Here is a 24,850-nt window from a genome sequence, read left to right as displayed (position 1 = left end):
GGTTGTCATAGGTTTTTGTGTGTGTGTGTGTGTGTGTGTGTGTGTGTGTGTGTGTGTGTGTGTGGTGGGGGAGAGAGAAACAGGAATTGCTCTAATTTTCATTCTCACTATAATATTTATATAGTGCCTGTTTCAGCTCTCTGTATGTTCCTAGGTTTCTGTTGTCGAACGGCAGTTTGTTTATCATGTCAGGTACGTAGAAGTTTCGGGTGGCTTTGCCGTGGTGATTGTTGTACTTATATGTTATGTAGTTTGTTGACTGTGGTCTTGTTATTTGATATGTTGTTCTGGTTACTCTATATGTTGGACTGTAGTAGTGTTTTAACATGACTGTGTAGTGGCGTAATTGTTTCACCTTAAATATTTTGTGTTTTGTCCGTGCTTCGTGCATAAGAGTGGGTTGTTCCCAGAATATCAGTTTTATCATTTTATCTTGCAACCATTGTAGCCTGTTAAGTCTGCAGTCTGCGCAGAATGCGTATGATGTGATTGCATATCTTAAAATGTTTTCACATAATGCTTTATAGATTAGTATTTTTATGTGGGTTGGGGCAATGTCTTTTAATCTGTATAGTTTGCTTGCTATTATCCTAAGCTTGGTATGTAGGTAGTTTGTATGGCTATTCCAACTTTGATCTGCATCGAAGTGAAGTCCAAGGTAGCGTGTTGTTTTCACCTGTGTGATGGTTGTGATTTTAGGTTCTGCACTTTGTGTATAGGAGGATGAATGTTTGATAGTGAGATATTTTGTTTCTATGGGCAGGGTTTGGGGGTTTTTGAATATCATTAGCTTTGTTTTTCCAGGGTTTATATATATGCCGTTTTCGGTTAACCAGTTAGTGATTTGATTGATGTCGTGTTGCATATTTTTGTAAGCGATTTTTGCAGTGTTGTGAATGGATACTATGGCAGTGTCGTCTGCATACTGGAAGATTTTACTTTTTAGGGGGAGTTGGCTTATGTCGTGTGTGTATATGTTAAATAGAATGGGAGATAGGACAGCTCCTTGCGGTACTCCACAGGTTACTTGTACCTCTTTGCTGTGTGCTGATCCTATACGTGTGATGTGCTTTCTGTTTTTCGTGTATGCTTTAAACCACTGGAGTAGACGACCTCCAATTCCGATATGGGTAAGTTTCGTTAACAAGGTTTTATGTGTTAGTGTGTCAAATGCTTTTGTTAGGTCAATGAATACCACTAATGTTATTCTGTTTTTATCCAATGCAGAGTTTATTAGATCTGTGAAATCTTCCAGGAGTGTTGCTGTTCCTTTATTTTTTTTGAAAGCCATATTGTGTTTTGGGTATGATTTGAAATTTTTCAACGTATGTGGAGAGTTTCTGATGTACAATGCGCTCCATGATTTGGTTGATTACAGGCAGCGTGGCGATAGGTCTGTAATTACTTATTATGTTTCTTTTTCCCTGTTTGTGTATGGGTGTGATTAGTGCAGTCTTCAGTGTTTCAGGTATGTGTCCCGTTTCGAACATTTTATTTAACAGTTTTTGTATAACTGGGAGTAGGTCGGTTGAGTGTTTCTTGATGTCTTTTGGTCTGATTCCGTCTATCCCCGGTCCTTTGTTAGGATTAATTTGTTGAATTGCCAGTGATAGTTCTTCTTTTGTTACTGTGGGGAACCACATCGACTGGGTTGCTCGTGGACCTAGTGGAGAATGTTCGTGTGTGTGAGGAAAGGTTGTTTCTTGTAGCTTTTGGACAGAGTTCACGAAGTGCTGATTAAAGTTGTTTGCCAACTGTTTGAGGGATTTGGGGTCGCAGGCAAAGCTGTGTTTTATTGTTTCTGTGGCAGTGGTTCTGTGTATATTGTCCAGCATTTCGTTAATCAGGTGCCAGGTTTCCTTTATGTCGTTCTGTGCTGTTGTTAATTTGTTGCTGTAATAGTTTCTTTTTGCCGTTCGAATCTGGGTTGTTAGGAGATTCCGTTTTCTTTTGTATTCAGTTTTTAAAGCGATATTGTTCGGTGACTTCTTAAGTTGTTTCCATAGGGCATCTTTTCTTTGTATGTCTGTTAGTATGTTGTCTGTTATCCATGGATTTTGTTTCGTTTGGGGGCGTATTTTTATTTTTGTTAATGCTTTGTTGTATATTTTGTTAAATGCAAGTTTAAGATTATTATATACAGCTTCAGCAGAGTCTAAAGATGCTATCTGCATCCAGTCTGTTTTTCTGATTTCATCGTTCACTATTGCTTCGTTTACAATGCTATGATATTGTTTTGTAGTCTCAGTGATTTTTATGGGTTCTGGTTCAGTGTGTAACTGCAATGCTGTGAAATAATGGTCTGCTAGTTTGCATGTTATGACGGCTGCTGTGTGGCTGTTTGGAGGGGCCCTTATATTTATATGATCAATGCAGGTTGAGGTTGTTGTGTTTCCGACTATCTCTTCTCGTGTATACGACTGTATGGATGGGGTTATGTTGTATGCCGATAATAGGTCTAGGTATTGTTCTGTGTTGTTATTTATGTTCCTAATGTTTATATTAATGTCTCCTATTATTATCAAATATTTTGAGATGCCTACTTTCGTGGCTGAAAGCCATCTGTTTAGTTCTTCTAGGAATTTTGTGGTGCTTAAGTTGGGTGGTCTGTATATTGCGTTTAATATCACGGAGTTTTCTTGTTTGATGTTTTTAATTTCGATGCATATGTTTTCTGCGTATTCTAATTTATAGTTTATTTCTGTTACTTCTAGTTTATGTTTGGTAATTATTATTATACCACCGCCTCGTTTTGTTTGTCTGCAGTGTTTGTGTTGTTGGAAGTGTGGCATTTGGTAGGAGGATGCCTCTTCGTTTGTCGTAGATACTTCAGTCAGTATTAAAATGTCTATTTCGTCTATATCTTCCTTCAGATAAGCTTGCAGGGTCAGCCAGTATTTTTGAATGCTTCTGATGTTGATGTGGAGAATAGATAGTCCTTTTTTGGGGATTGTCAGTTGTTTCCATTCTGATATTGATTTCAGAATGTGGCAATTATCATGTTCCAGGGTGATTTCGTCTGCTTGATGGTGTGCATTCATGTTGGTTGGGGTGCTGGTCCTTCTTTACGAGTTGTCGATATTCCTTTCAATGTGACAGCCTGTTGAGGTCATCTACGGATTTTATTTCGATTGGTTTTGAGTCTTGTGTCTTTCTAAGGAATATTTTGCTGTCTCTTATCCATATAAACTGGTAATTGTTTTCTGTTTTTACTTTCCTTGCTTGGTAGAATATTTTCTGATAGTGTGGAGTAAGGTATTCAGACAAGTATATTGGGGTGTTGTCGTGGTCTCCTTTCAGATCCTTTACTACTGGATTTTTAATCTTGCTAGCTTTTATAAGCGTAGTTTTTGTTAGGCTGTTGGTGAGTCGCACTACGACGGGAGGTGGACGGGTATTATTTTCTCTTTTCCTTTTTTGTGGTAACCGATGCACTGACTGGATGTCTCTTGGTTCAATGGGGGAGCCGATTTTTTGGCTTAGTTGTATTACAGTGTCTCTTAGAGGTTCCGTAGCTATTTCTGGGAGACCATTTATGAGGAGGTCGTTTTTGTGCTGCTGTTGGTTTGAGAGCTCGTACTGTTGCTTTAGAGAGTTTAGTTCTTGCCGTAGGTCCGTTGTTTCTTTAATTAAATTATGCTGTCTTTCAGTTAGCTCTTTGATGCAGTTTTTAATTTCTCTAACGGTATGTAACATATCTTCTATCGAGTTATTATTAAATTTAATAAATGCCTCGTATTGGTTAAATTTTTCTGTAATTTGCGCGGTATGTTTTTTAAATAGTTCTCCAACAAAATCGATTAAACAGTCTTTTAGGTTTTGTAATCTATTTTCGAGTAATGCATTTAAAGATGGCTCACCTGGGTTTCCGTTGTTGATTTCTTTGTTTTTATTTCCCTCTGTTGTTGATAGCTGTTTACTGCCTGCGGTTGTTTTCTGCGTTGGCTGTTTTCCGCCTGCGGTCGAAGGCGAGGTTCCTTTGTTATCTCTGCAATGGGGACACTTCCACTCGTCACGATTCTTGTTTGATTTTCGCTGCCAGGTAGTCTCGGACAATCCTGAACATAAAAAATGCATGTTTCTTTGGCAGTTCCTACATGTTACGTGGTTTTCTTCGCCCGTTAGGTCTTCTTGGCATTTGTAGCACTTCATACTTCTTGTTTGACGATCTTGCTGTATTTTCTAATATGGCGTCCTCCTTTGTTCTCTTCTCGCGTAGTTGACCAACGTATACTTCGAACTTTGAATACTTATATTTTACTTATTACTTAACAGATACTTACAGTTTTTACATCTATATGTTCGTCTTGAAGAACGGCGTTCACTGATGTGCTTTAAATTTTAATTCACAAGAAAAGATCTACTTTGCAACTTAAAATATGGGAGCATCGAAATAACGTGCTTGCGACTGCTTGCTGCTAAAGCGCCCTCTTTTCAAGAATAATAATAATTTCAATAATAATAATAATAATAATAATTGTTATTATTATTATTAATTAACAAAAGACGTGCCTCTGAGAATGCAGGATCTGGAAGGAGTGGCAATAATATCGACGTTATTTTGTGCTAAGCATAAGTAAATGGATCGAATATTTGAAGAGTGTTTGTACAGCGTATGATAAATTGAAAGTAATTTGAATAAAAATGCTTTAACAGGTGATTATTATGCGAACTTTATGCGAAAGCTAACAGAGGGCATAAATAGCACATAGGGGTATAAAATTGTCTTTAAGTTACTGAGAGACCATTATTTACAGGGCTTTCGGTAGTGTAGGTTATTAGATCGCAGGAAGTGATAATGAATGAAATAGAATGAAAAGTGGTTGAGGAATGAAATTCGATTGGAAATGAATATGAAGAAAATACTTTCGAAGAGGTGGTCAGCTGCCATTACATGGTGAATTTTAACTAGGAGGGTAACAAGTATAGTAAGAAAAAGAAATTAGAATACGAAAGATGACTGACAAGTAAGCAGAATCCTAAGGAGTTTTTAGTTATGTATAAGTAAACAAATGTTTACTACTGGAGAAAAAAGATTTATTACTAAAAACTGTTCGCGCGGTTAGCCTAGTGGCTATGCGCTTCGCAACCATATGCCTGGGGAAGGAGTGTCCCGGATTCGATACCCGTCGGCGACGTGAGGAGCTTAAGGATCTTCCTCAGCCATAGCCAAGTTAGCCGGTCTTGGGAGTGGACAGCAGGGTTTTTTCCCCAGTTTATCTGGGGTTTTTCATCCCGCAAGCAGGCAAACCGGTCCCGTGAACACACACACGAATACAGTCAGGAATACCTAAAACAATCCCTCCAGCCATAGGTCTGAATTGTCAGCTATGCCGGTCCTGAGCCCGGATAAAAATATGGGGGATTGAGGTGGTGCCATACCTCCCCGTAAAAGGGGCTCACGGCCGTTGAATCACCATACGAAATGAAATGAATGAACTGAAAACTAGCTTAGTGAATAAGAGGAAGACAGTAGAAATACTCAATAACTATTCCATGTTAATGTGAATATGTTAGCATCGAATATATATATATATATATATATATACAGAGGCGGACTGGAACTAAATATATTGGTTGCCAGGAGACAAAGGGGGCCCACCGACAACTATAAGTCTATCATTTAATTTTTATAAGAAATAAATAAAATTTGAAAAAATACAAGTTGAAAAAAGGTACAATTAAAATTTTTGGGAAATAAATGCATATATTTTTAGTAATTACAGTGTACATGTATTGTACATATTACTGGCAGTATAAAGTAGATACTAAATTTAAATACAGATTGTTATAATTGAATTTTTTAATTATTATTTTTTTAATTTTAAATAAATGGTGGATATTTTTAAATAGTTTGCTTGTACTGAACATTTTACACATTATCAGGTAACTCAAAAGTATATTTCATGCAGTCCACTATATTATGAGCAATCGTTTGAATTCACTAGATGATTGTGCGAATCTGTCAATTATTCCTTTGCATCCAATTCATCTAACAATTCCTTTTCAATTTATAGCAACATGTATGATCCCAAGTTCTTCTCAGACAGTGAATTTCTTAGCCTTGTCTTTATGATCTTTAGCTTTGAAAAGGTCCTCTCACATTGGACTTGAGCAACTGATTGTGTGCAGATGACTTTATAAAGTTCATAAAGGTTATCATATGCTATGTCATGAAGTCTGTTGGATGGCAGAATTTTTAGTACACACGATGGGCAAGTGCTGCAAATTTTACACTTGTTGCAACTGGAATCCATATTCTCACCATCATTAAGCAATAGCTTTAATACATCAAAGTTGAGAGCAAAAGAAAAGAATTCCAATATTGCTTGATCTTTGCTAATTTGTGGAGACAGCTTAATACCTTCCAATGCTTCATCTTCAAGTCCCTTCTCTGCAATAGTTTTAAACTTTGCTGCGTCCAAGCAGGATAAATCTTTATACAACATTTTGTGTTTTACGAAGCATAAATCTAGTGAAATCATGAAAATTCTGAATGAATGAATCTGGACAATGCGATCCATTATTAGGTTAAACACATTTACTCAAAAATTAGCTAGGGAATCTGAGGAATTCCCTTCATCATCTATAAGCTTATCTGCCATTCTTTTCTTCTTCCTCTGCCTCTTAACTGACAATGCTGTTTCCAAAAGGGTCAATTTCCAATATTTGATTTTCATCCATATTCAACTGTGAAATCTTGTCATTACATTTATTTACAAATTCCAGTGCCTTGCTGTGAACGTTATCAAATGTTCTTGTCTGTTCCTTCAACTTTGTTGTAGCTGAATCTATTAAACTCCATGCAGCACACATAAACCACTTGTCTGTAAATAACTTGATAACGGGGCTGTAGTTTCAAATATATACAAGTAATTAAATACTGTCAATATTGTTTCAAACTTTAGAAGACTTTGAAGTAAAACATTTGTTTCTTGTTTTGTTTTTGCATCAAACTTGTCTGAATCTGGTATCGTTGATAAGCATGTCAATAGATTTATAAAAGTACTGACAGTGGCATCATCAAAACGTCCAAATATAGGTGTTGCTGCATTGGATTTTCTTGACCATCTTGTTTCACCAATTAACTTTAATCAGTTCATTTTTTCTTGTCCTAGATGTTTTCCAACAGCTTCTATCCACACAGCCATTCTCGAATATGATGTTTTCACAAAAGCTGCTAAATTCTGGAGCAAATTGAAAAAAGAAACTGGAGGCAATCAACATTTTGTTGTTTCAGTTATCACCAGATTCAAGACATGGGCATAGCACCATATATGAACATGATGATCAGCCACATCAGTAATTTTACTTTGTAAACCATTATACTGGGCATGGTAGCTTGCAGCTCCATCTGTACTATCAGATAAACATTTTTGGGACCAATTTTAAGATGCTGTAATGTTTCAATCAATAGATCAAAAAGTCTCTGTCCTGTACCATCATTACTTGGCACAACTGGAAGTAGCCACTCACAGATAACACCTCTAAGCACATACTGAATAATAATGCTAAACTGATTGATGGATGAATTATCTTGTGTTGAATCAACTTAAATAGAATAATATTTTGCTTGAGAAACTTCACGACTAATTCTTTCATTTATCACATTCTCCATAATTTGGATTAACATGTTAATAGTTGTTTTACCCAAGTATGTAACAAGTCCACCATGGCCTTTACTTTGAGCCTTTGCTTGTTGTTCTAATCGTTTGATTCTTTGTGTAGACTTGTTTTGTACTGCATAAACGTGAGCTGCCATAATGGGGTCATATTTTGCCATCAACTGCACTGTAGCTAAAAAATTACCATGATTCAGAACCTTATTATCCAGAGTGCAGGCCGATTCAATTCTGTGTCCTCCAAAAGGAATTGTTTGCTTGCCTAACATCTTTATGATGTCTATAATCTTCATGACAATACTCCTCTGCTTCAACCCTTCTTCTTTCTTTTTAATTAGAGAAGATGCAAAAAAATTATCTAAGATGCCATCATTAACCACACTGATAAATTGCTGAACTTTTATGATATGTGTTGTCGATTCATGTAAAGCCTCTGGCTAATACGCCTGTAGTCACTAAACCCACATACAAAGGGTGATGGATTACAAGTGTTGGGAGACTCAAAGGCCAAGCAGTATGAACAATATAAGCACCTATTTTCATTATTATATGTTAGCCAATTTCTTGGAACTAAGTCATTCATAATTTTCCTCTCATACAAACGAGCATCAAATGAAAGATCATCAAGTGGCTGAAATGGATGTTCAGCAAAAACCTGTTTCAGATTTGCTCGTATGGATATTGGAAGATTCCAGCAGTTGATCTTTCATTTTTTTGTCTAGGTTCATTTATAGGATGTGCTTCAGAAACCAAGTCATGTATGCTTGAAGGTATATCTGAATCCCTGTAACTGGTTGAAGCTATGTGTTCAGATGTTGCAACTACAGGTAGTGAAGATACCGGAACAATGAAGCCAGAAGAAGTACTGGGCCTAGGTTGGGGAGTAAAGAATGCTATTGTATTTGTCTCTACATTCAAAGTAGCTCTTTCCAGTTCTTGTAACTCACAAGTCATTGCATCATCACCTTGAGTATTGTTTCTTGCTTCTTGATTATTTGTTGCGAAACTGTACATCGATGTGGATGGTGGTTGTGGTATTATAAAATTTGTAATAGGCATGCACCGCTTGGCTGATTCCTGCCTTTCTGCTTCTTGTCGCTCTTTGCATTTCAGTGATCCAGATGTATACTTTTTCTTTTCCATGCTGGTACGGATAATATTCCTGAAATTAAAACTTAATTATAAATAATCCACATTGGGAAAAATGAACATCTACAATTTACAATTACGCCGCAAGAACACATCAATGGAAATATGCTTTATAGATGCATATATTATTAACAACAATTTTAACAATCACAGTAATTTTAACTGTAGAGTAAATAAAAGGTATCATTATTTATTGAACTTGCATTATGCGTATATATTATTATTTGAGACTGCAGCTTAAATATATTTACTATCTAGTATTTTTATACAAATTTTATACAATGAAAGAAAATACATTATATTTAAAGGACATAGTATATAAAAATATTAATTAAATACATACCTTTTATAAAACACATAAAACACAGCGAGCACGAGGTGAAGAGCTGACGAAGCACACTCAAATTGAGGTCGACGCAATGAAAAATATTTGCTGTCTTTTCAATGTATGCAATAGCTCGATACAAAGTTGACTCTGGCTGTACGTCACGATCCCAAGCTGGGATTCTCAGCTACGCTTCATTGCGCAGTCGCAATATTAAAGATCCGAGCCTATATAACATTATAATAAAACATGCAGTTTCAAAATTCTAAATTTAACATTTCACAGTCTTTAAAGAATTGAAGAAACAGCATTCACACAAATATTTAACTTACTGTATTATAGACCAATTTATTTATTTTATTTAGGGAATGATGCGAATTTAGCGCTAAACAGACCAGTGTAAGAAGGGTAAAGAAATGCGAGATTGTTCTCTCACAATGCTGCATAAAATGGCATTCATTAAGGATTAGGATAGATTACTATAGTTGAAACCACAACCATATAGGAGTACATAAAAATGTAGATATCCATGTGCTCCAGAATTTAAGATTTTTAAAATCATATTTCACGATGATTTCCATGCGTACACAGGTAGATATAATCACAAATACATAATAATCATAACATTCATTCTCATTATTTCTTAATGAGATATCGTTAAGCGGTATCCATATACAATATTCACAGCTTTTAATATCTCAATATAAACACGCTTGATCGTATTTCTTGGACTACTACTAATGCATATCTCGACATATTTTACAACGTATCATGATCATATAATTCACTACTAATAAACTCACTAACACAATCACGCATCTATCATATGAACATCTGGTTTCTTATCAACACATACATATCACCTGTAATCATCAAGATCTTACCACTACACAATAGCAACAACGTTTAACTAAGCTACCGCCTATTCCTTTAGTCCCTACAAAACCTCGCTAGGCAAAAACCCGACCAGATTATTATCGCAAAAAGAAGAATCACTAACATTTAAAACAAATAAATAAATTAATTAATTTAAAAAAAAAAGCTGGAACAGATTGCTTAAAATGACCCACTACTTTTATATACAATATTGCAAAGTGAAAAGGGAAATGTAAATTGCCAACGTATAATAAATAGTGACGTATAAACTGATTGAAAAAAAAAATCACTAGTGTGTGTGGGGGGGGGGGGGGTAGAAACGCAGATGGAAATGGGTTGTACACGTACTGAGAACGGACAAAGATTCTAAGAATAGCTTGGATGGATTAATGGATAAGGAAAAAGGAAAAGCTGAAAGCTTAAATTAACTTGGCAGAGAATGCTAGAAAATGAAAGAAGAATAGCTGGAAGGGTGAGTTGAAGAGAAGCTGAATTAGGGACACAAGACAGAGGAATATCTGAAAGATGTGTATCTCAGCCTTATGTGCCATCAGAGCCGGCGGAAGTGGGGCATGCGATGCATGCGGGCGTCAATACGATGGGGGTACTGCCGCCGGGGCACAGTTCATAAGTTCATTTTTAATAAACAAAATTTTTATCATAAAAACAAAAAATTATTAGAATGATCAATATTAAAATAAATAAGACTGGATACACTGAATAAAAATTTAAGCGTCATGCTGCGAAAGAAGCAAATATTAAGAAACAAACTGGGGCTCTTAATAAATTTGTTAAAATATTAAAATATTCTGATGCAGATTGTAACCAACTTGATTCATCAGAAATCAGAGATGATGAACCGTGAACATCATCCAGTTTGTATGAAAGTAATATTGCAACTATTGAACAAGATAACAAGATGCACGATTTAAGTGAAAAACAGTTAGGAGAAAATTTAGTTGTAGTTGACCACGAAGCTAACACATTGTTAGTCTCTGTAAATTTAGAAGATCCAGGTGAATGGGGAAATATTGATGAAAAATTACGAGTTGTTTTAATTGAAATGGGGCCTGTTCAAAATAAAAATATAATATATCCCAGAGATACATATGGTCGTAAATTTGGCGACACGTATTATAATAGAAAAATGGAAAACGGGGAGCTCCTGCCAAGAACATGGCTCATTCATTCTGAAACTTTAAATTCTGTTTTTTTTGCTTTTGTTGCAAACTTTTCGCACCTACTGAATCAAGTAGTCTTGTAGAAGGTTATAACGATTGGCGAAATGCAAATACAACTTTGCATATGATACATACATTACGTACATTTGATTACATATGATACATAACATTACTTACATTTGATTACATATGATACTTACATAACATTACTTACATTTGATTACATATGATACTTACATAACATGCATTTGATTGCATATGATACATTCTTGATTACATATTTTTCTTTTAAAAAAATTCAATCCTCTTTTTTATTATTAAAATTATGATTATATATTGTGATTACATATTTACAACACATAAGATTACATATTTACAAACGGTTTAATTGTTTTTTTTTTGTAACAATGAAATTTGTACAGTTTTTTCTTTCTTTTCTTTTTTTCCCCCTGTATAATGTATTAACAATAATAATACAGCATTTATTCATTTAACAATGAGTTATATATATTTACAATTTAGATTTTTAGTATATTTAAGCACTGTAACTACAGCACTTAAATGTGATACATGGATTTGGATCCCCCCCCCCTTTTTTATATTGATCTTGGATGAGATGTAATTTCTCAGCTTTCATCCTCGAAGCTTATTTGTTAGGCTTATCTAAGGATGACACCAGTTAGTTATTATTTATTGGTTTCTTTGCTGTGTTGGGAAGTAGACTGATGTTTAATAGGCTTTATTTCCACTGCAGCCATTGATTGAGAAATTCGCGCACGCACGCACGCACGCACGCACGCGCACACACACACACACACACACACACACACACACACACACACACACACACACACACACACACACACACACACACACACACACACACACACACACACACACACACACACTGGCAGCCTATATATGTCTTCCAGGCTTTTTTTTGTATCGACGTTGATGTTTGTGACTTTCTCAAGAATATCTTGCTGTGTCTGATCCACAAAAATTTATAATTTTTTTCTGTTTTTACTTTTCATGTTTGGTACAACAGATTCTGATTGAATGGGGTTTAATACTGATAGAAAGATTGGGGGATTGTCTTGTGATGTGTTTAATTCCTTGGCAACTGTTTTTTTCAGTCTGCTGGCTTTTATAAATTGTCTCTTGTGGACGTCCTTGTCAGACGAACTATGACTGGTGCAGGTGGTGGCAAGTATTGTTTCTTGTTCTTCCTGGGAATCCGATGTACGGTCTGAATGTCATTATGGTGTATGGGGATATCAAGTTCATGGCCTAACTTTAAAACTACGTCTCGAGATTTTCTGTGGATGCAGTTTCCTGAAAACCGTTTATGACAAGGTCTTCTTAATGTTGTTGTTGATTTAAAGGTTCGTATTGTAGTTTTAGGGAATTATGTTCTTGACGGAGTTCGGATGTGTCTTTCATCAATTTGTGTTGCCTGTCAGTTAGTACGTTAATGCTAATTTTAATGTCTTTTACTGTTCACAAAACTTCTTCGACTGTTGAATTATTATATTTAACAAACTGTTTATATTCGCAATTTTTTTTTATTTGTTTATTCTGTTTATCAAAGAGTTCTTGGACAATATCTAATAAGCTGCTTATATACTCTACACCTTTTTCTAGTAATAAATTTACGAAATTTAGAATTCAAATTATAAGACTCACCAGTATTTATTTGTCTGTTCAGTTCATCGTCTGATTCTGCATCCAGTGTAATCGGTTGCGCCCTGGGTTGCGGCCTTTCTTTGTTCTCTCTGTAGTATAGGCACTTCCATTCCTTTCGTTTGGCATTGGATTTGCGTTGCATGTTATTTCTGAAAATCCGGAACATGTAAAGATTCCTAAGGCATTTCCTGCAGGTTATATGACTTCGGTCGGACGATAAATCCTTCAGGCACTTGTTGCACTCCATGACTCACTTTTCTTCCCTTGAGCAACTGTAAAGATGGAGACGTCCTTTTTTCTAAGTTCGTTAGTAACCACGATGAACTCTGTTCAATTTCCAGCACACTCAAAATTTGGACTACACTTGGCCGATTTTGCTGAATTATATATCACTGTCGTCAGCGTGACAAATAGAATTACTTTATCATTATTATTATTATTATTATTATTATTATTATTATTATTATTATGTGTGGCGTTTGCATACCACGGCGCTTGGCCGCACGAAGGAAGACTTGGTTTCGAGTCTAGTCGGTGACTAGAGGAAATTTTTCTAAGCCTTTTGTTTTCGACCGGTTCCCGAGTTAGTCTATCTCTGGCACGGGCAAGCGGGTTTTTTCTCCCAAAAACTCGGGTTTTTCGTCCTGTAAACTCAAGAAAATTGACCGTAGAACCCACATTATTTCAGACATTAAATACGAGTGTTAGGGTTAGGGACCACGAGATGGCGGCACCTGTAGAGCCGTCTCTCTTCACTGGGTGCTGCTTAATTAGTGATAGCCTTGGGCCAGCTAACTCTGATTGGTACCAGTGGAGATTGAACTGCCCACTCAGTCTCCAAAAGTTAAATAGGGCTAAACGGCCTCGCCTACTCCCTATATACGGGGACTAAAAAGGCGTGAGCTGATTTTTTTAAATTTATTATTATTATGTTACACCTCCAAGGAGTCCAAAGACTCATTTCTAAGTTCGTTCGATGTGACAACAGCATCGAACGATTGATTCTTTCCAACGACTAACCGCGCTCAAACTTACTTAACTTTTTGTGTGAGCCATTAGTAGCAGAAGCTCTACCAATCGACCAACCTTTGCTAGCTTATGACGCTTTTAAATTAAAAACAAGAGCCAGAACCACTTTAAAAATATAAAAAAGTAATAAAGTTCAAAGAAATATTTAACATATATTCAAAGTATTTGAAGCATTTTTTTATATATTAAAGTATTCGATGAATCTGAATATTTGAAAGTATTTGACATATATTCAAATTCATAAACAATTTCTGGCAGATTCGTGGAAAATTTTATATTCCACGAATCATTTATTCGCAAATATTTAATGGTTTCCGCATTCACAAATATTTAATCGTTTGTTTATTCATAAAATGAAATAAGAAAAAAAATATATATTTAAAAAAAAATAAAAATCAGCAGAAAAAAACAACAACAACAACAACAGTTGAGTTAGTACCTAAAAAGGCTTCATTGTCTGTCTACTAAGATAAAGTAGTTTTCCTGACGCTCTCGGTTGGCTTTCTCACCATTATCTGGCCCAAACTTTCTCGAGTATCTTGGCATTGTACTATGAAGTTCAACTAAACTTCTGAAAAATGAGGTTCAGTTGACCTTCGTAGTGTAATTATTTTGATAAGCCCTCTTGTAGAAAGGCAAACAAATCAACTATGAACTTTTTTTTCTTTTTTTTTGGTTAGCCTTGCAGTTAACTGCGCAAATATAATTTATTGCAAATATTACATGTTATTATTGCTATGATAATAAAGTTTCCTCATGAATTACATGAATTAAGAACTTGAAGTAATGTTTCGCTTTTTCGATTATCGGTCAAGATTATATTCCCTTGACAGTGCTTAATATTCCTCTCCTCAAAAGTCTGTTATCATTTAAACACTGAGTCCAAAGAAGTGGTGTGTGTGTGTGTGTGTGTGTGTGTGTGTGTGTGTGTGTGTGTGTGTGTGTGTGTGTGTGTGTGTGTGTGTGTGTGTGTGTGTGTGTGTGTGTGTGCGCGTGTGCGTGTGATTATTTGCAAATTAGTGAATAAACTTGATATAGGCTTTCTAATTTAGACCTTTTTAACTGTTTGTATCTTTTTGCATATAGCGATCTTGATTACTAGAAAGATAAAAAAATAACTCAATATGATTCATCACATCCTCAGAGTGGTATGTTACGCGAATAAAGTACTCAAATATTCCAAAACGAACAATTAGTGATCATTTACGAATATCTGCTTTCTTTCACACACGACTGTAACTTGATACAATTCCAGTCTAACCTCGCATCTCAGACGATTGTTTACCAAATTTAGAAATCGCAAATTTCGTTAATTAAAAGATAAATAAAATTCAGCATATTTAACTAAAATATATATATGAATGTTTTTAATTTGAATATTGAATTTATGAATTACAGTAAGTATTTTAATTATTGTAATTGCTTCAAATTTTCGTTAAGAGAGGCCGTGATTGACTAATATATACTATAATAGCTTGTAATATTTCTATGCTAAAAAGAATAGTTCGCCATTAACAAATATTTAACAAAAACAAAATACTGTGAGTACAAGAGAAGAGACTTGTATTTTTCATATCTTAGTATTGTAGTTCATATGTCGAGGAGCATTCCATTTTCGTTGGCGGAGCTGGTAATATCAACTTAAGGATAAAAATAGCACTTCTCCAACTAGTGGGAAGATGCATGACGTGGAGTAAGAAGTTTACTTTCCGCTAGAAGTTAGTCTTTTTTTTTTTTTTTCTTTCATTCTTTTTGTCACTGTTGGCAGAATAGTAGGAGAAACTTATAATTAAAGAAGCAAGGAACAAAGAAAAAAATTTCAAAAAGGTTGCCAAATTGTCCTGTATAAAAGGGCTTTGAGGTGGCACAATGGATCGTCGTTTGTCAATGTGGGCCATCACGCAAGATGTGTCTACTGCTGCCATTTCGAGTATTAAAGACAAGGAATCTGGTTATAGTAAAAATGGCGGATACATCTACGTGCCTTCTGCGGTGAGTATATGTATATATTAATACTTAGAAATCAATGAATTTTTCTCTTCATTTATTTAGATTCAACACGCGTAAACACACATAAGTTGTGTTTAATAAAATTCTCTCTTGTATAATGAAACCTGTGGAGTATCCATAACTATAGAATAATGTTATTCTATAGTTAATAAAATTCTAACATCTGAGAGTTTTGCGTCAGATGAATAATGAGAATATATGTTAGCAGTCCATACTTGCTTTTCTAGGGTAAGATGGGGAGTGGGGGGAATAACTTACGTATACATTTTGTAATGATGAGTACATATTTTTAAAATATCTTTTTTTAGGGTAGTGGCATTTTAAGCACCTCGAATTCATTAGACCTTCGCTGGTCTAAGAGATATCATGTGAATATGATATCTCTTAGCGTCTACTTAATGAGTTAATGTTATTTTGAGATTACTGGATATCTATTAATTCTCGGAGTTCATGTGTTATGCAGGTTTATCGATAATTATAAATGTAACGAAATTTGAATTTAGGTATTATTATTATATAAGCTGCAAAGATCTAAGAATGCACTAGCTTCTCACCCTTGTATGCTAAGTCCCGATTATAATATGAGGCAATTAAGGCCACATAAGACAGTATGATGTTTGTTGTCACCTGTGTGCATCCTTGGTTTTAGACGGGCGAATACAGATGATCGTCCTTCCTCAGAAATTAAAATAATAAAAAAAAAAATGTTTACATTTTTATATTGTAACAAAAAATGAGTCATATATGAATAATATAAAATAAATAAAAAAATTTGTCACAATAATAACAACAGCGCGAATTTTTATTTTTGTTTCATGTTGATCACATAAGCAAGAGGTCACACGACCCAATAATACAAAAGTACTATATGGGGAAAGGATTAAAGAGAAAGAAGGAATCTGTTAACAAGCTTATTGAAAAGCTTGGGGGAGGGGGGTTATGTTCATGGGGGAAAACAGTACGCGAGAGGTACTTTTAACGAAAAGACATCACAAGTAGATGAAATGAAGGGAATTATGAGAAGCTGTTTCGCTATGAACCAAAGTAATAGAGTGAACTGTATATATATATATTGTCGAATGGCTACTCGTATTCTTATATGATTAGAAGAAAGCAGAAGAATGGTAGTGGCCATTTCGGTAGAACAACCCATGAAAATACCTATTTAAAAAGTTATAATGCTGAAACATTATATTTAGCCTATGAAAAAGTAACTGATGGAGTCTGTGAACGAGGTCACTTATTTAGGAGGAGTGTCCTCCTGTGCATTGAAATCAAGAATTCTTTTGGATGTGTGGAGTTCGCAACTCTAAATGTAACATCATTCTAAGTTTGGTCAGATGCGAGATTTATGAAGCGCTAGAAGTTGTAAGAAAAAAGTAGTGTTTTGAACGAAAAGGAATAGAACGAAAAAGAAAAGAACGAAAACCAAGGTCTTTTTTTTTTTTTTTTTTTTTTTTTTTTTTTTTGAGATTGAGGAGACTATGGAATAAGAGAAACTGATCTTGGCTGGTGACTGAATGTCATCAAAAGTGACAGAGAATGAAGCATGGTTTCTGTTCCGCCCAATAAGACAGGATTGTGTTCTAGTAGCATAATAATATGCTAAATTACGAGGGTGGTCTGAAAAGTTCTCGGCCTAACATTGAAAACGAATTTATAATTTCAAAATTATTTTTATTTTTCACCATAATCTCGCTTAAGACTAACACATTTATTCCACCGATGATCGAGCGCCATTATCCCGTCCCTGTAGTGGTTCTCAGTAATATCTGTAAAATACCCCTGTACAACTGCACCTCTTGATTCGAAGAAAAACGCTGATCAGCGAGGAAGAGTTTTAATTTTGGGAAGAGATAGAAGTCAGAGGGAGCCAAATCTGGGGAATAGGGTGGATGTTCCAACAATTCATAGTGAAGATCCCTTAATTTTCCCATTGCCAAACACCTTGTGGGCAGGTGCGTTGTCCTGATGACAGATGATATTTATCTTCTGCAAACCGGGTCTTTTCTCAGGAATTTCTTCGTCTAGTCTGGTTAAAAGATCGGAATAATATTCCCCGGTTATTGTTTTACCCTTTTCAAGATAACTAATAAACAAAATGCCTTTAGCATCCAAAAACACCGATACCATGACGTTTCCTGCTGATGGAACCGACTTTGTCTTCTTTGGCGTTGATTAACCGGTTTCTGTCCACTGTTTTGACTGCTGTTTGGATTCTGGTGTGTAATGGTAAATCCAAGTCTCATCTATAGTAATAAATCGATGCACAAAATCAGTTTTATTCTTTTTAAAACGCTCCAAGCACTCTTCACAGATTTTCATGCGAGTGCGTTTTTGATCTGCTGTGAAGAAGCGTGGCACCCGTCTTATACAAAGCTTTTTCATTTGCAATTCTTCATGCAGAATATATCCTACACTTTCTTTTGAAATGCCTATAGTCTCAGCAATTTCACGCACTTTGACTTGCCGGTCATCTAATACCATAGCGTGCACTTGATCATTGATTTCTGGTGTTGTTACACTTTTTGGACGTCCTTCACTTGGATCATCTTCAAGGCTGTTACAGCCACGTTTAAACTTGCTAGCCCATTTCTTAATTGTCGAAAAGGAAGGAGAAGAGTGCTTATAAACTTTTCTGAACTTCAAATGAATTTCTTTTGTCAGTGAACCTTCTTTTACAAAGAATTTTATAACCGCACGATACTCAATTTTATCTATTTCAAGGGATACAAACAACACTTTTGCTTCAGACAGCTGTATAAAACAAGCTACTTGATATCATGACTTGCAATTTCACATGGATGCTTATGACAGATGTACCACCTTTGAAAAAAAAAGTCTTGCCGATAGCGTTGCCATCTATGGTCGAGGCCGAGAACTTTTCGGACCACCCTCGTATCTTCACCCACTTGAGAATGTCTGGAAAATCGGTGCGTAAAAACCATCGGTCATAGAAGATTTTGAAGCTTGAGTCATCTGAGTACTAAAAGGATTTTGTGAACGACAAAGAGGAAGGGAGTGTACTGTCATCAGCAAAACTAGGAACAGGAGTGACTGTCAGTGAGAGATCGTTGATACATATACGAGAAAGAGGATAGGTGAAATGGTCGAATACCCAAGGCACAGAGCCTTGGGTATTCGACCATTGATGGAAAAGTCAGATGAGAGTGTGCCATCCACCATGACACAGTGGACGACCAGAGAGAGAGAGAGAGAGAGAGAGAGAGAGAATTTGGCAGTCCACTCACAAAGAGGAAGAGGGAGACCATACGATTGTAGCTTGTTGAGAGGGCCTCGATGCCAAACTCAATCAAATGTCTTATTACATGGCATGGAAATATCTAGAGCCATTAAGTGTCTTCAGATCTCTCCATGGCCTGCGCCCAAAGGTGGACAAAGTTAGTGAGGAGGCCTGCTGCAATACGTGAATAGGGAATCTATACTGATAATTACTTAACTGGTGTTGTTATTCAGTTAGTGAGGAGGCTGGTCGTTGAAGCCCTCAATCACTATCGAGAGTATTGAAGTGAAGACAATGAGACCTATTTTGCCGGATGACTTTTTTTCTCCCCATTTCTAGGGAGATGCTAGACAGATGTTTGCTTCCATGCTAATGCGTAGATGTCCCAGTAGTAAGACATCTTATACTGATGATATATGACGGGATGACTGTGATTTCAATGCTTCTTTTTTGTGGTCAGAATACCGATTCCATTCTTGGGATCCAAACATGGCTTCTGCTGAATAACAAATAGTCCTTGGTAGAATGAGTGCCTCCTTTCCACAACCCCCCCACCCCCCTCCCTAGCCATTATCCAAGCTTTCGTTCTCCAAGTATGCCAACGCAGTCAAAAATTTAGCATACCTCAAATGGCTCAAGAAAACTTCATCGTTGTATTCCAACGACACTACAGGAGCATCATAGTAAAAAACAATAATAATAATAAAAAAATCTAAATGGCTTTGAAATGGTCAAATACAGAAACTATTTGCTGTGTTTATTGGTAGTCAAGAGATCTGGTCCCTCACCTTAGCAAGGTAACAGAAGTCTCAACTGCCATTCAACTTCTCCCCTTCCATGTTGCACATCTCTCATATTTCTGATAACGATACCATGCTAATCATCCGAAGATAAGACTGACCTCTTGGTGTCAGTGTTCTTCTTTTTCCCACAAACAGCTTACTGTATGCCTCGTTTAATCTTTCCAAAAAAGTCAGAAAATCTTCATTATCCTATACCAAGAAGTCTCCTGTTCCACATTTTATTCATCCAAAATACATTTCCAGGAATAGTACCCATTCTATATCAGCGATACAGACTGTTGTAGTCGTCTTGCGTCCACCAACGAATGAAAAAAGGTCTATATTAGCACACCTCAGAAACAGGGGATAAGAATCAGCCATTACCGTCACGATCAGTCTCCTGAAATTAATGAAGAAAATTGTTAACACCCATTTTTTTTTATTACTTGACAATTAACAATTGACATTTATGTCTTTAGGGGTGAAGCAAGATGCTTTTCATATTCCCCGCTATCTGTTGTGGTTACAGTGAGGGTAAAATTTATGAGCAGTTTGCTCGCCTTGAATGGGCATGGACATTATGCATCGTTATAGGAGGCTAATATAGCTTTTGGTCTTCTATATTTGAATATGTCCGTTGCCTCGTATGCTGCAGCTTGCTGAACCAAATCGTTGGGATGTGTGGACGTCTTTAGGAAAAACTTGGATGCTAAGGATTGTTGAAAAGAGAAAATATAGGGAATATTTGTGTCTCTATGAAGTTGATTGTTTCTAACATACCACGCGGCGTTCAGAATCATTCTCAAGCACTTGTTCTGCACTCGCTGTATTTTGATAATGTTAGGATCAGAGGTGTGGCTCCATGCCGGAGAGGCATAGAGGATTATAGGACAAATCGTCATCTGGTATAGTTGCAATTTGATTCTGTTGCTATTTCAATTAAATAGCGGATAGATCTGAGCTATGGCTGTAGATGTCTTTGCGCACGCAGACTTGATGTGTTGGTTGAAAGATAGCTTTTTTGTCGAGAATCACAGCCAGGTAATTTGTTTCTGTCTGCCAGAGAATTTTAGTATTGAATAGTAACACATCTCCTGCAGGAGACATTGGTCTTTTTGAGAAAAGAACGGCTGAGCTTTTCAGGGGGTTGACTTCCAATCTCCACTTGGAGAACCAACCCTCCAGCTTTAGAAGGTTTTTCTTGAAGCTTTCTGGTAACGAAATGGGGTCGGAGAGATCTGGTTAGTATTGCTGTATCGTCCGCATACAAGACCAAAATGGAAGACATCGGATTGTGCGGGATGTCTGACATGTATACAGAAAACAGCAATGGAGCCAGTAGAGATCCCTGCGGCACTCCAGCAAAGATATGGCGCTGGGACGATGTAGGACCGTTGATTTTAACTTGCATTGATCTATTCTGAAGATATGAATGGATTAGATGAACCATTTTTAGTGAGGTACCGGCCGAGATAAGTTTGTGCAGGAGTCCAAAATGCCAGATTTTGTCACATGCTTGAGATAGGTCTAGGAAAACAGTTCATGTGTACTGGCGCCAGTTATAGCTGGTGGTGATATATTCCACAATTCTGTGGATTTGCTGGGTAGTACTATGGTGTTGCCGAAAACCAAACTGTTCTTTAGGGAGGATGTTTAGGTCATTTACTGAGGTTTGGATCGTGAGAGGATGACCTTCTCTGCAACCTTACCCAGATTAGAGATAAGACTGACTGAACGAATTTTTGTTACTTATTGGTTCACCAGTCGTTTTAAGAAATTCATTTTTGCTTTCGACATTTCCATCAAGGTATTTATACTGTGACAATTTCTGTACCCCAGCGCACTCCCTACAGAATTGAGCGAGACCGGTTCCGTTAGTGGCGCTGTGCGCAGCTAACCTTTGCGTGTTTATCATTAGAGCACATATGTGCAACCCCCGGCCCTCTACTTCTTTTGATCCGGCCTAATCTATTTCAGCGAAGTATGCCTGATTCATGGTGGGAGGAAACATGGTGTGTTCTACTAACTCACATTAAGCCGAGGCTTATGACTTGCGCAAAACACACTATGTTTTCTCCAACCAAGGTCTCTTTCTCACTTTGACTAGCGGCGTGTGTGACCGTGTTACAACGTGTCAGTTCGGTACTTGCGTTGGTGTTGTGCTTTGTTCGGTGCCTGCATTGATGTTATGTTCTGTTCGGTGCCTTCGTTGATTTTGTATTCAGTTCAGTGCCTATGGTGTAGAAGACAGTTTTGTTTGACAATTCTGAATATCGCTTATAAATTTTTGGACAATGTCAGGGGTTATTGCAAAAAAAGAAAGAGAAGTAGATGCGGAGAATCTTCAATTTCAAGACAACTGAACGGAGGATTATTATTTTATTCTGAATAAAGGTTTGCTTGTATGTTTGCTGCGCAACGAATCCGTATTCGTCAACAAAGAATACAGAGGGCAAAACAGCAGCAAGAGCGTATGAGCAAAAGTCGACTGAATGAACCAGCCAATAATAAAAAGTATGACAGGAAAAATAGACGTATGAGTGTGAACATGAACAAAATGAAGGATCGAGTGCTGTATGGAGACCCGTTAGTACGAGGTGTGATAGTAGAGGATTTGACAAAATCGTACCAACCTGGTGCGACCATAAAGGATGTAACTGAGTCTATTAGAGAGCAAAAGGAAAGGGTGAAAGTAATGATTGTTGTGGCAGGTACGAATGATTTGAAAGGAGACAAAATGGAAATGATAGAAGACCTGAATGAATTGTTTGAGGTAGCAAAAGAAAAAAGTGAGAGAGTTAGAATGATTAGTCTTTTGCCACGGTATGACAATGAAATGTTTAAAAGGAGGGCCATAATTGCGAATGACTTTATGCGTGGGTTATGTATGACGAGTGGTGATGAATTTGTGGACGTATGGAGGGAGTTCGATGGGCGAAAGGATCTATATAATATGATGGTTTGCATTTGAATCGTTACGGTGCGAGAAGACTTGAGAAAGTGTTGCTGAATGTGGTGGATGTGCAAATTCAGGGAAACTAGATTTATTAAGGGGGGGGGGAGTAGATATACAGTCCTTAGGGAGGCAGTTGAATGTAAGAATGAATATAATATGCCCGAGCAAATAAGGACAACAAATCAGAATGGGAGATAGTTAATATAAGGCATCAAGGTAGGGTTGGGGATAATGGGGATCTTAAATTCATGTACACTAATGCTAGGAGTATTAGGAACAAGAAGGAAGAGTTTTTGGCCATGGTTGGCACAGGTTATTGGTATTAGTGAAACATGGCTGACTGTAGATGATATAGCTAGTGGGACTGAATATGATGGGTATAGTGTCTTCAGGAATGACAGGGAGAATAACATGGGGGGAGGAGTATTGTTGATGGTAGCTGATGAGCTGCAGCCAAAGAGAATAGAAGTTGAATTGCAGGATAGAGAAAAGAGCACATTTGAGGCCATTTGGTGTGAGATTGTGGCTAGCAGAACTAAATATACAATTGGGTGCTGCTATAGACCAGGTGATGGAAAAGATGGTGGTGACAGTATGCACAAGCAAATAGAAGAAATGAGTGGAACGAGGGTGATTATTATGGGAGATTTCAACCATGGTCGCATTGATGGGAGTGAGGAGAGGACACACGGGAGGAAGGAATTAGATTTTATGCGGTTATTAAGGAATAACTATCTGCGACAGCATGTAATGGAAAATACTAGGGGTCAGAGAGTGCTTGACCTAGTAATCACATCTGAAGATTTGGCTGTAACAAATATGACCACATTGCCACCAATCGGTGAGAGTGATCATAGGGTCTTGACTTGGGAGGTGGCTAAAGGTGTAGAATTTTCGATTAAGACAGGGTACGTGTGGAATTATCGGGCTGGAAAGTATGACAAGCTTAGGAGTTTGATTGGTTCAGTGCCATGGCATGTACAACTGCAAGGACTAGAAGTCGATAGTGCATGGGAAGTAGTTAATAAGTGTTTGCATGAAGCAATGGCTGACTGTATACCTAGAGTCCGAATAATAAATTAACTAGGGGTTAAATGGATGAATAACACCATTAAGCTTGAGCTGCAAAAAAAGAAACTATGGAGGGAATTTAAGGAGAAAGGTGACCGGCAAGCACACGAACGGTATAAAGCGCAGGCCAGAAGGGTGACGAGTGTGGTAAGAAAAGCAAAAAAGGATTACGAAAGAACGTTTGCTATGCAGGCTAAAGAGAATCCTAAACAGTTTTTTAGATATGTAACAAGTAAAAGGAAAAATGTACATGGCCGAATGATTTTAAAGAATGCCGATGGTAAGGAGGTAACTGAATCAGTTGATATAGTTGAGTTACTGAGTGAGCACTTTGCAAGAATATATCATCCAGGTGGTGACATTGCAGAAACGAATGTACCAGTAGATTATATGGGAATTGTGGTGAATGAAGTGGAGGTGAGTAGTCTATTGCATAACCTCAATGTCAATACATCTGTGGGATTGGATGGTATACCAGCTCGTGTTGTACGAGAAGCAGCTAAAGAATTGTCAGTACCCTTAACCATTTTGTTTAATTTGAGTCTCGGGTCTGGGTTAGTCCCGAGGGAGTGGAAAGAGGCGAAAATAGTTCCACTTCATAAAGGTGGTTCCAAGACTGCTGTTGTAAATTACAGACCGATTAGCATATCAGGAATCATTGTCAAGGTCTTAGAGAAATTAGTCAAGAAAAGAATACAGGATTGGATAGATGAAAATGGGATATTGTATGGGGGACAACATGGTTTTTTGAAGGGTAGATCATGCCTCAGTAACTTACTCACGTTTTATAACACAGTGACGGCTGAACTGGATAGGGGTAATGGGTTTACAGTAATACTACTGGACCTTGCCAAGGCTTTTGATAGGATACCACATAGAACTCTAATCAGTAAACTGGAGCAGAAGCGGATAGATATAG

General features: G+C 36.9%; 1 protein-coding gene across 2 annotated transcripts in view; it reads left to right on the top strand.

Moving 5' to 3' along the window:
- Positions 1-24,850, top strand: part of FipoQ (F-box/LRR-repeat protein FipoQ) — a 303,650-nt gene that overhangs the window by 56,523 nt on the left and 222,277 nt on the right. The window contains exon 1 of one of the 2 annotated variants that reach the window (XM_090393072.1): positions 15,621-15,860. The exons of the other annotated variant lie outside the window; for it this stretch is intronic. Coding sequence (XP_090249198.1) covers positions 15,738-15,860 — 123 coding nt within the window. The 5' untranslated portion in view covers positions 15,621-15,737. Of the gene's footprint in view, positions 1-15,620; positions 15,861-24,850 lie in introns of those variants that run through there. 2 annotated transcript variants of the gene reach the window in all.

This window comes from Typopeltis vanoorti, chromosome 5, assembly GCF_054136105.1.
Source record: "Typopeltis vanoorti isolate ZY-2024b chromosome 5, IOZ_Tvanoo_1.0, whole genome shotgun sequence".
NCBI lineage: Eukaryota > Metazoa > Arthropoda > Arachnida > Uropygi > Thelyphonidae > Typopeltis > Typopeltis vanoorti.
This window is presented reverse-complemented; position numbering and strand designations above follow the sequence as displayed.